The sequence below is a fragment of the Crinia signifera genome, chromosome 9, assembly GCF_055691185.1.
Source record: "Crinia signifera chromosome 9, ASM5569118v1, whole genome shotgun sequence".
Lineage (NCBI taxonomy): Eukaryota > Metazoa > Chordata > Amphibia > Anura > Myobatrachidae > Crinia > Crinia signifera.
The window spans coordinates 26,470,152-26,482,554 of NC_139225.1; the positions used below are offsets into that span (position 1 = coordinate 26,470,152).

Below are 12,403 nucleotides of genomic sequence, written 5' to 3' on the forward strand. Positions count from 1 at the left end.
CACCAAGCTGCTTACCTATTGCAGATTCAGTCTTCCCAGCCTGGTGCAGGTCTACAATTTTGTTTCTGGTGTCCTTTGACAGCTCTTTGCTCTTGGCCATAGTGGAGTTTGGAGTGTGACTGTTTGAAGTGTTGGACAGGTGTCTTTTATATAGATAAAGAGTTCAAACAGGTGTCATTAATACAGGTAACGAGTGGAGGACAGAGGAGCCTCTTACAGAAGAAGTTACAGGTCTGTGAGAGCAAGAAATCTTGCTTGTTTGTTTTTGACCAAATACTTATTTTCCACCATAATTTGCAAATAAATTCTTTAAAAATCAGACAATGTCATTTTCTGGATTTTTTTTCCTCATTTTGTCTCTCATAGTTGAGGTATACCTATGATGAAAATTACAGGCCTCTCTCATCTTTTTAAGTGGGAGAACTTGCACAATTGGTGGCTGACTAAATACTTTTTTGCCCGACTGTACATAGAGTATATCTGCGATCTGGTCCAGCCTTATACCCCAGACACTGGATGTATGCAGTGGTGGCAGTAGCTGGGCTCTATGTGGCCTTTTAGGACTAGAATAACAAATATTAAACTACAATTTAAAGACCAGTTAACATACACTGTGACATTATCGCTGTGGACAGCTTAACACATTAGTAAATACAGCAAGCTAATAGAGACCAGGGGTGAGATTTATTAGGATGAGATATTCAGAAAGTGATCGATTTTGGAAGAAATCTCCAGTTTTTCTAAAGCGGCAATCATTTACACTGCAAAAGCAAACTGGTTTTGCAGTGTAAATGATTGCCGCTTTAAAAAAATATGGAGATTTCTTCCAAAATCTCTCACTTTCTGAATATCTCATCCTATTAAATCTCACCCCTGGAGTCCTGTCCTGTGGCCTTGAAATAAGGGAAGCCGACAAAAGATTGGCTGAACCAATATTTACCAACACACAGCCTATGAATCTGCAGTACTTGTGTATTATCTGGGCGCCCGATTTTTTCATCGCATGCCACTACTTAAGGCATGCGATGCGATTTTTCATTGTAAAGACCCGATTTTTAATTGTATAGTCACCCATGGGTGATTTCATACCCCCACTATCCAACTATGCATGGAGTTGATTTTATATAGTGTGGCGAGCGCAGCGAGCCACCGAGGCCGAAGCGTGGCGAGCGCAGCGGATTACTTTACATGTATTCTGCATCCCCTCACCGCGCTCGCCACACTATATAAAATCAACTCCATGCGTAGTTGGATAGTGGGGGTATGAAATCACCCATGGGTGACTATACAATTAAAAATCAGGTCTTTACAATGAAAAATCGCATCGCATGAATTGTATGCCACTATATTGCATGCGATGCGATGCAATACAATGAAAAAATCGGGCGCCCAGATATTACACAAGTACCGAATCTGCTAGGAAGCCAGAGACATGGCGGAATTACAGTGGCCATTTTGTAGAAGACCACACGCAGTCGATTCGCATGAACCAGGGAATTATTGCCTGAGTGATGCCACTTCTTTCCGAAGAAGAATCAATAGGCTGTATCCCAAAATGCTTTGAATACAGACCACAACACAGCAGCCTCCAGTGTTTCAAATACCCAGAGCATGTCATGTTTTTGGGACTCCTGCCTGTGGAAGCAGGTGGCATAATTACGTACTCTGCGCTTGGCAAAAATTCAAATCTAGGAGTCACACCCGCTGCCCCCAACTGCCATTTCAAACACTCACTGGGAGTGGGTGTGGCTCCCCTATTTGAATTTTAGACTGTGCTGCTGCCCCTCCGCTGTAGCCGCCACTGGTGTCGACCATAGTCATGTTGACAATTTTTGTTTTTTAGATTTTATATACTCGCATGGTCAACATGTGCAAATTGTTAAGACATTTTCAAATGCTGATAAATAAATAGAAAAAGGACAAATAAAAGGTTTTAGACCATCACTAAATGTGCGCAGAGAATAGTAAATGCATTGGACGCAACCAGTGATCCAAGAAGTCAACTAGAGCGTCATCTAACGCTGTGAATGAGAGTGCCAGGCCCAGTATTAGTAACGGAACGCGTTTGTACTTCCATGTTGCGTTGCTTAGTGCACCTTGCTGCAGAGCTGTCGCTGCCCTGTCAGAATAATGGAAAGGATAAAGCATTCTGTCCTGTACCTGGGCACCCTATGGCTCTGGGAGAACACCGGACAAAATATCCCTTAGTGTCCTGAAATGCCCTATAGAAGCCGTGCGTGACTGTGATGTGACAGCAGGCATTGCACAACAGCCTGGTAAATATAAACCGTATCATTACCTTGTTTTCCTAGACTCCTGTGTAACTAATCTGTAACGCTGCATTCATTGCCCATCCATTACATAAAACATCCACTAGGCGGTATTTAAATCAGTCCTATGACCCACAACACTAGAGGTGGCCATTTTGTAGAAGACCACAAGCAATGATGTCACTTCTCGCTGGTTAATCGATAGGCTGTATGCTCAAATGCTTTGGATAAAGCCCACAACATTTAGGCCGGGGGTTATTTTGGTTCACTCCTGGCAAATTCCTTCTTAGATGGAAAAAAACATGTGCACTGCAGCTGGGGTAGATGTTACTTGTGGAGAGAGTTAGATTTGGGTGGAGTTTTACTTCAAAGTGAGATCTATATTGCAGTGTAAAAATAAAGCCGCCCGTATTTTCCCTGCACAGAAACAAAATAACTCACCCAAATCTAACTCTCTCTGCACATTTAACATCTGCCCCCCTGCAGCGCACATGGTTTTGTCCACCTAAGAAGGAATTTGCCAGAAGGAGTGAACCAAAATAACCCCCTTAACCACCAGTGTTTTAAGTACCAACAGGTCATGTTTTCAGGAATCCTGTCTGTGGAAGCACGTAGCATGATTACTGACCCAGCAAAACAGATCAAATCACCAGTGCATGAGTAAAGAAATTCAGAAAACATGACTTACACGAGTACTGGATTTGGGAAACACTGATTTAGATGATTAACAAAACGCAGTCGGTTTAGCCAAAGGAAAGTTTTCAGTCAGATGATCGAAAAAGGATTTTGCCACGTAACATAAGCAAACTCAAATTTCTGTGCAAATATTTTTGACATGACCATTTGGAAAAGGAACCCCTTGCAGCGATGGCACAGGCGAATCTGTAACCGCTTATAAGTAGAATTATGGTAAATAGGGAACCCAAAACCAGCTGACCAGTGTGTCCCTGGGTTTTGGCCATATAACCCTACAAAAGCCTTTAGGTTGGTGACCTGAAGCTGGCCATTTGTGTTTATACATTATGTGATTTATATACTGTAAGTGATAACCGCCCCCCCCCAAACGCTGCACTGTTTATTATAAAGGACAATTACCGTAATTCCAGCTACCATAACAGTCACATCAGCATTTTTCCTTCTGTATAAATTAGATGAAAAATGTACAATAGTTCAAACACCTTGAAACAACCGTCGTAACAAACATAAAATATTCAAGTAAGTGCTATCTATCAGCTTATTTCCAGAAAAATATTAGACGAGAAAGGTCATCTTTTAAATAGGAACTATTTACAAATGTCAGATTACACAGCACTCCGAGAAAGGACCACCAGGCAGACCACTGCACAATACTAAATTTGTTGAATATTTAAAGGGACGCAACTGGTGAAGACAAGTCACTTAGACCTGGACAGCACCAAACCGGCATAGAAGGGGTTTTCAGGCAACGACACAGTAAATAGAGTCGCAACAAGAGAAACCGCGCAACAGAAATGTGTTCCTACTAATCAGTGTCAGACTCGAGGTGTGGATCCCAGAAATCTCAGCTGAGCGGGTTGGCCTGAAATAGTAACAGTATAGGAAATGGGTTACAAGTGCTTGACTGGGAACACTCCAATACTCACAATAGCGAACACCCCAATAGACATATAAAGTCCAAAAAGTGCCAAGAAAAATGGCCGTCATCGTGCCAGTATATATGTATTCTCAAGTGTCAGGGGACGCAAGACAAGCGACACGTCTGTATCCTTAAATATATTGGCGGTTCTGTCCACTGTGTATTGCAGAGGGTTTTACTCGCCACAGCAGACATCGCAGTGCCCGCCAGGAGAAGGTGCAACTAATCTTTTCAAGAATGAAAATAAAATGTGCGGTTGTTTTGAGGGTCTGCTCCATCCTGAAGAGAGCGGGGTAACACACACAACTAATGATCACGTCTGTGGCTACATCAAAGATGGTCCTACGCAGAGGCGTGCTGAGATTTCCAGGCAGGCAACCCTGGATTACAATACACACAAGCAGATGTTCCAGCTGTGCGGGGAGTTTGGTGCTTGCTACGGACGCTCATGGGAAAGTCTGTTTAGAACAAGTTTGTTTTTAGATTCCTTTGTGATTATTCTGTGAGACAATAAACTCAGTGTGACGCACGCAACACGTGTTTAAGTAACATTATACAGATACGTACAATGTCAACCAAGAAGCTCACCAACGTGGGAGCAGCCTTATGGCGCCTACACACGGGGCTACTGTGCTGAAATTGCATAGTGTGCCCATTAGCACCTGTCCCCTTATATCCCAGAACTCCAAAATGGGTCCTAAGAGGGACATTTCATTTGAGCTGTTTAACCAGCCTGAAAGGAAGTTTCCTAATTAGTTTCATTAGGGACTAAAACTAAACGGACGCTTAATTCAGCATTTAAAAAAATATATTTATATTGCTTTGTTATTTTATTATTAACAGTTTTGAATACTTAAAGGGTAACTCCGGTGGAGATTGTATTGTACACCCCCATTCGCTAGCAAAACTGTCAGTACCCCATACCAGGATTTATGAGCCCCTGCAGGTGACATAATGCTACGTCTGGTGGTAGGTGTTCCACTGCAGTGTCAGATTAATGCAGCTTTGTCCATACTGGTCAATGCTCAGGTAAGTGCCTGGCTTACAGCTAATTACCAGGAAGGAGGATATAAGGTCAACATGCCAGTTTAGATAAAGAAAAAAAAATTGCCCTAAATATCAAGAAAATCATATCGACAGGTACAGAGTTGAAATATTGGATTATTTCACTCTGTATACTACTTGTGTAGGCAGAAATGATTGGGGATGCAGTCACGATGCCTACAGTGATGTCGACACAACATAGCCGACACAGATCTCAAAGTGCCTGTAATGCTCCTTAACCTAATGGTCATTATAACGTTAAACATCCTGCTTTAGGAGGAAACTCAAATGTCTGCCAGTTTTTGTCCCTACAGTATAATAATATTCCAAAATCCACGCCCAACCAGTAAAAAAAAAAAAAAAATTGACCTAAAATATTGTTTTCTAGAATTATTATTATAAGCTACATCACTAAATAATCAAAAAGTTCATCTTGAGATCTTCTGAAATGACGCACGTTTTGCCTTGGTAGTTTCATTGTTGGGTATTGTTTCTCCATGTTACAGTAGCAAGCACCAAACCTACGTGACCATTACAGACTGCAGGCTATAACCTTCTTATTGCTGGATCATATTATAGCGTTTGCTAGGTTTTGGGGTATGATCATAGGTTTCGCACTGTACTGTTATATGTAAGGCATAAGGCCTGCTTAGATCTGGGTTGGGCCTGATCAGCTCTCGCTTGGGGCCTGCTCGCCTTTGGAAGCGTGGTAGGACTTGGAACAAGAAGTTACATGTCGGTGGAAACTGTCCCTCCACATAAACCGTTTGCCGCAGATATTACACTCGTAGGGCTTAATCCCCGTGTGGATCTTCATGTGGCCCACCAAGTGATGCTTCATTTTAAACTTCTTACCGCACACCCCGCAGCCGTAAGGTCGCAGCCCGAGGTGCATGCTCATGTGTCTGTCTCGCTGGCTCTTGTGCGTGAAGCTCTTACCGCACTGACATGGGTAAAGTTTGTACACAACCGCCGTAAAGCCAGATGATGAAGTTTCCTCTTTGATGCCCCCCGAAATGTCAATATGTTCCCCAAACCCTCCCTGGGTGTTTTCTGCTCCGTGGCCCTCCATATGTTCTTCACGCTCCCCGGAAAACTCCTCCATTGAAGCTCCGTAGAAATCAACGTGGTCATCGTAACGGTGGTTGGTTCCATGGCCTTCAGGTTCTGCGGTCTTCTTATTACAAAAGTCAAAACTGTCCGCGGCACCTGAAGTCTGGATGGATGGTTCCGCCTGCCCTGGGTTTACTGATTCCGAGACGTGGTCTTCTAGAGGTGGTCGCAAATCCACGCCTTCACACTCCTGCTCGAACCTCTCTGGCTTGATGTGGATCCACCGCTTGTGGGACATGATACTGGGCTTAATATACAACGGGCGGTTGTAGTGATAATCAGCGCTGTCGCTGGCCCCTTCCTCGCCATCTTGGCTGGTCATCTCCGTACTCAACTGGTCGTGTTCAGTGGAAGAGTTGCTGGGCAGGTACTCATGCTCGGTGAGCTGGGACGATAACTCGTCATCTTTCGGGCTCTCTTCCTCGTTGTCATCTCTGATCTCTTCGCCCTTCCTGAAATCGGACTGTCCACTAGTCCCTAGCTCAAAGTTTTCGGTAAGACCGTTGTAGTTGCTGCTACTGGGTGACTGGTGGTCACTGCTCAGGTTAGATTTGTGACACAGGAGAGTAGGGTTCCCTTCCAGAAGCTCGGTGCACTTGTCGACAACATGCCACATCTGAAGAAAGCTGGCCGCGGTTAGGTAACTTACGATCTCATGAGCGGGTAGCATCAGCCGACCGGTGTAAGAAGAGGAGAGGATGTTCTCAAAGACTCTTGGGTTCATGACATCCGGGAGCACCACCCGGCGGCTGTTCTTCAGAAGCACCTGGTCGCAAAAGTAAGGAGAGCTGGCTGCCAGCACGGCTTTGTGGGCTCGGAATAGATGCCCTTGTACCACGATGGAGATGTCACATAGCTGTCCAAGCTGGCGCTGCTGATTTAACTTCTGCAGGATGGTGGTGGAGAAATCTGGAAACTCAACACGGAAAGAGTTCAGTCCAGGCTCCATTTCATTACAGGAGCTCCAAGGTCCTAGAAGGAAGAAAACATATTTGAGGTTGCCTCGGACTATATAACGTCCACACTTTATTTATGACTAATGAAAAGAATCAGCATCAAATATAGTGGTCACTTTAATTAGCTACGCTGAGGGTGGTTTAAGTTCACATTATGCAAAACAGGGGGGTTCTGAGGGTGGTTTAAGTTGCTTTTGCTATACACGCCACATGAGCCCACCCCCTCGTGGCCCAAGCTCGCCACGGAATCACATAGTTTGCATACAGCTGCGTACAAAAAGGTGCAAATTCGGAGCTACCATAAGTGCAGCATAAAGATAATTGAATCAACCACATGACCCAATTAGTATCCTAGTCAGTTCGATTATACCATCTGCATACAAGCAGGGATATACTTAAAACCTGGACTGCTGAGGTGCCTTGAGAACCACTTTTGGGAACCATTGCTTTGAGATCTTGTTATTCTCCTCCTCACATCAAGCTGAAATGCATATAAAACTTGTATTCTTTTATTCCTATTCTTGCTGTACTCTGCATGATCAGACCTGTAAGTGGGGGTATGGGTCATTGGGTCGACAAAATTTAGGTTGACGTTAAGGATGCCAATCCCGGGATGGAAAAAAATTGCTTAATTCCGGGATTCCCGGATTGGCATCCAGAAAAGAAACCGCCCCTGTCCCCTACATTTTTCTTACCATGGGGAGTGGAGCAGGCGGAAGCCTTGCGGTGGTCAGCCGGTGTTGCCGGGGAGGCAGTCAGCGGGGGATATTTGCCACCAGGATTGCAGCCACAGCTCAGGAGGCGGGGAGTGCAGGTGGAGGGTTCCGGCGGCAGAGGTGCGGCTTGCATAGCAGAACCTATGACCAAGTCACGCTGCGCAGGCCACATGCCGGGGTCGGAAACAGCCAATCCCGGGATTGAAATCCTGGACATCTTGAGGCCAAATCCCGGGATCCCGAGACTGGCCACCCTAGCTGACATGCTGTGGGTCGACCACTGAAGGTTGACAGGGCTTTGAACGACACCTAAAATAGGTTGACATGGCTAAGGTTGACAGGGTCGGAAGGTCAACATAAGCATTAGGTTGACAACGGGAAGGTCACAGTCAAAAGGTCGACATGAGTTTTCACTTATTTTGCTGCAAATGTCGACATAGTTGACATGGACACCATCTAAGTGTACCGTGTCCACGCACCATGCTTAGAGCACAGTGCCTCGCTGTGCCCAGCACACTATTCGATTCTCCTGCCACGCCACAGTGGATGGTAGGGCATGAAATATCGCCTGTCGGCACATGTCGACTGAAAACCAAATAAATGTGAAAAGCTCATGTTGACCTTCCCATGCTTCTGTCAACCTTCCGACCCTAGCTATGTCGACCTATTTCAGGTGTCTACCTAAGCCCTGTCAACCTTCCGTGGTCGACAAAATGCATGTTGACCTAAGTAGGGTCGACACAGTGACCGTATCCCGTAGCTGCTACCCATTTGCTGCCGTGCTGACCACACACTGCAGGGTGAGCCGGCCAGCACATATAAGCATACATGTGCTTGCTGCATTACCCAGGGTACAGCAGCGCGGCTGCCTTTCACTGATTTGTAGCAGCGCAGTGCACACTGCTCAGTTTATCCACTCTCTATAAGCCTGCCCGCGACTCATATAAAACTAGCCCCGTGCTGTGGCAGGTCAGCGGTGCTGCTGATCCCCGGGTAAGTCGGCCATCACATATAGAACATAGAATTTTGAATATATGTTTATATGTGCAGACCGTTGTCAAGTACAAGTCTGGGAAGATATGCTAAAGACTCTTAGGAAGACACAGTTGCAGGCTCAGTAATTCACAGGCTCTGTTATATAGGGTGTACTACCTATTTGGCATTTTTGGGGCTTAATTCAAGAATCACACGGACCCTCCTTGTGACAGGTGCTTGGCATTGATCGGAGTGCCCCCTCTTACATCATGGATTATGGACAAAAAGACAGCCTCGGGTCTGCGTGCTTACCCTGCACTGACCTAATGCACAGACATGAAGGCGATCTTGTGTCCTCTTGTTACAGGCTTACATTTTCCAACCGAATCCACCACCTCCGAGCGATTCCTGTAATGCCGGATACAGGTAATCAGGCATGGGGAATGTAAGAGCAATGATCAGACAGAACAGGTGTAATGTCGGTACTAGAAGTGGAACGGTCGGTAAAAAGTGATCAAAGAGGGAGCCTTCAATGAGATCGCTTTGTCAAGCCACATCTATACAGGAGATATAATACACAGAGCTATCATCAAAGAGGTATAATGTGTGTGATATATATATATATATCTCCAGAGGAAAAATCTTTTCAAACAGCGCACTCACCAGGCTTCTTTATAATCCATTAAAACTCAAAATTTTATTTCTCCATTATAATTTTCAAAAACAGTCGACATTTCGAGTCATTATGCGCCCCTTTTTCAAGACATCAGCTATGACGGTTTTCCAGCAGACCCTGGGAAGGGTCGCATAATGACTCGAAACTTTGACTTTTTTTTGGAAAATTAGGTACTTGTTTCCTAGCACGGCGCCCATCGCATCATATACCATTATACTAAATAGAGTATACGATGGTATGCGATGCGACGCGATATTGTACAATACGATATCGCATCTTATGCCATGCGATGGTATACGATTTTTTATTGTACAAGCACCCTGATGGGTCCTTACAATGTTAAATGGCCCCCCATAGTCAACGCCACCCCCAGGATCAATGCCAACCTGAAGCGTGGCGAGCGCAGCGAGCCCGCGAGGGGCGGCGGTACGCGTCCTCCGACCTTTTCATACCCCCACTATCCACGTCAGTTTTAGGTAGTGTGGCTAGCGCAGCGAGCCACCGAGCCTGAAGCGCGTCGAGCGCAGCTAGCTCCGCGAGGGGGCGTGGAATACATGTGAAGTAATACGCGTCTGCTCGACACGCTTCGGGCTCGCCACACTATCTAAAATCAACTCCACGGCGACGTGGATAGTAGGGGTATGAAACGGTCGGAGGATGCGTACTGCCGCCGCTCGCCACGCTTCGGGTTTGCGCTTCGCCTTGTGCTGATAGTGGGGGTGGTGTGGGGGTGCATTTAACATTGTAAGCACCCATCAGGGTGCTTGTACAATAAAAAACGCATTGCATGCGGCTATATGGCATGCGATGCGATGGCGTAAGATGGACATCAGGGGCGCCGTGCTAGGAAACAAGTACCGAAAATTATAACAGAGACATAAAAGCTTGAGTTTAAATGGATTATAAAGAAGCCTGGTGAGTGCGCTGTTTGAAAAGATTTTTTTCTCTGGATATAAATTTGATACACCTGAATAATAGCTGTGAGGCTTGAGCCTATGGCACCCCCAGAGGTATAATGTGTGTAAGATATATAATACACAGAGCTATAATCAGAGAGGTATAATGTGTGTGAAATATATAATACACAGGTCTAATCATACAGATATAATGTGTGTGAGCTATAATCATACAGGTGTAATGTGTAATATATAAAATACACAGAGGGATCATCAGAAAGGTATAATGTGTGTGAGATTATATAATACACAGAGCTATAATCAGAGAGGCATAATGTGTGTTTATATACATATATACAGTATATATACATACACAGATATAATCATACAGGTGTAGTGTGTGAGATATGTCTAATTCACAGGTCGGTACGGCAGTTACGTTGTCAGCATAGCATCCCTGTCAGAATTGGCGTAGTGTTCCCGCGGCCGCTTAGCGTAGCCAGCGTCTGTCAGAGCCAGCGTACTGTTTCAGCGGTCAGGGTAGTTAATCAGTGGTATGCAGTTAGCGGAGTCACATTGTCAGTTATGGCTGCCGAAAAGTTATTTAATATTAATTATATATATATTAATAATATTTAACACTCTCCACGACGGCCCGAAGCATGTCAAGCACAGTGAGCCCCGCGAAGGAACGTGTTACGCGTCCTCCCGACCGTTTCATATCCCCACTATCCACGTCGGCGTGGAGTTGATTTTACAAAAAGTAGCGAGCCCCGCGAGGGGACGTGGATTACATGTAAAGTAATCCGCGTCACCACACTTTATAAAATCAACTCCATGCCGCGTGGAAAGTGGGGGTATGAAAAGGTTGGAAGAACGCGTCTGCTCGCCAAGCTTCGGGGTGGCGTGGATAGTGGGGGTGTGTGAGCTATATATTATACACAGGTATAATCAGACAGGTGTAATATATATAATACCCAGAGCTATAATTAGAGAGGTATAATGTGTGTGAGATATATATATTATATATATAATACATAGGTCTAATCATACAGATATAATGTGTGTGAGCTATATATTATACACAGGTATAATCAGACAGGTGTAATATATATATAATACACAGAGCTATAATCAGAGAGGTATAATGTGTGTGATATATATATATATATATATATTACACAGGTATAATACAGGTGTAAGGTGTGTGATATACAGTATATAATACACAGAGCTATAATCAGAGAGGTATAATCTGTGTGAGATATATATATATAACCATACAGGTGTAATGTGTGTAATATACATAATACACAGAGCTATAATCAGAGATGTGTAATGTGTGTGATATACAGTATATAATACACAGAGCTATAAACAGAGAGGTGTAATATGTGTGTGTGTGAGATATATAATACACAGGTATAATCATACAGGTGTAGTGTAGTGTAGTCTAGTGTAGTGTGTGTGTGTTATATATAATACACAGAGCTATAATCAGACGTGTGATATATGATACATATAATACACACGGCAGTGATAGAAATACATGCATACATATATGATAGCTAGGTGTAATGTATGTATTATATATAATGTACACCGGTGTGAGATAGAATACACAGTATGCACAGGAGCAGCAGCAGAGGGTGAGAGGCGCCCCCCGGGGTCTTGGTACCTGTGCCGGCAACCCCCAGCTCTCACACCTCAGCCGCCCGGGCAGCACACACCGGAAGTGCTGGCATCGCTCTCCGGCCCCGACTGACAGAGCCACTTCCGCATCTGTCACTGGGAGCCCCGCCCCTTCCGATGGGCAACTAACCCTTCTGTTACTTCTGTTGCCTGCCACATACACACACACAGGTGTGCAGTATAAGGTGGCATAGAGCAGCACAGTAGTCACCACTAGGCATAGTGGTATGATGATAATAAGCATATGACAGTGCTGATAGGACATGTCTACTATGTGTTGTGTCCTGTCTCGGGAATGGGCACCTACCTATCAGCTCTCGCATGTAGGGAACCACTGGTTACAGGGCTACCCCCATACACGAGTGGTTCCCAAACATACCTCCCAACATAACCCTCTCCAGGAGGGACACAATGCCTTGTTTCTGGACTGCCCTCTGAATGTATGATTTC

The 12,403-nt window shown here is 44.8% G+C and overlaps 1 protein-coding gene across 4 annotated transcripts; it reads right to left on the bottom strand.

Annotated features, from left to right (window-relative positions):
- Positions 1-1,286: 1,286 nt before the first annotated feature.
- On the bottom strand, positions 1,287-11,990 carry ZBTB43 (zinc finger and BTB domain containing 43). 4 transcript variants are annotated; one of them, XM_083158625.1, is made up of 4 exons: positions 11,940-11,982; positions 9,002-9,097; positions 5,785-7,014; positions 1,287-3,408 (listed from the first exon to the last, which is right to left on the bottom strand). In XM_083158625.1, exons 3-4 carry the CDS (start codon positions 6,989-6,991, stop codon positions 3,389-3,391), a joined length of 1,227 nt encoding a protein of 408 aa, XP_083014751.1. In that variant the 5' UTR covers positions 6,992-7,014; positions 9,002-9,097; positions 11,940-11,982; the 3' UTR covers positions 1,287-3,388. The 4 variants fall into 4 exon arrangements, with proteins under 4 accessions (XP_083014751.1, XP_083014750.1, XP_083014749.1 ...); XM_083158624.1 differs by having other exon boundaries at positions 1,287-7,014; positions 9,013-9,097; positions 11,940-11,990; XM_083158623.1 differs by having other exon boundaries at positions 1,287-7,014; positions 11,865-11,985.
- Between the last annotated feature and the right edge of the window lie 413 nt (positions 11,991-12,403).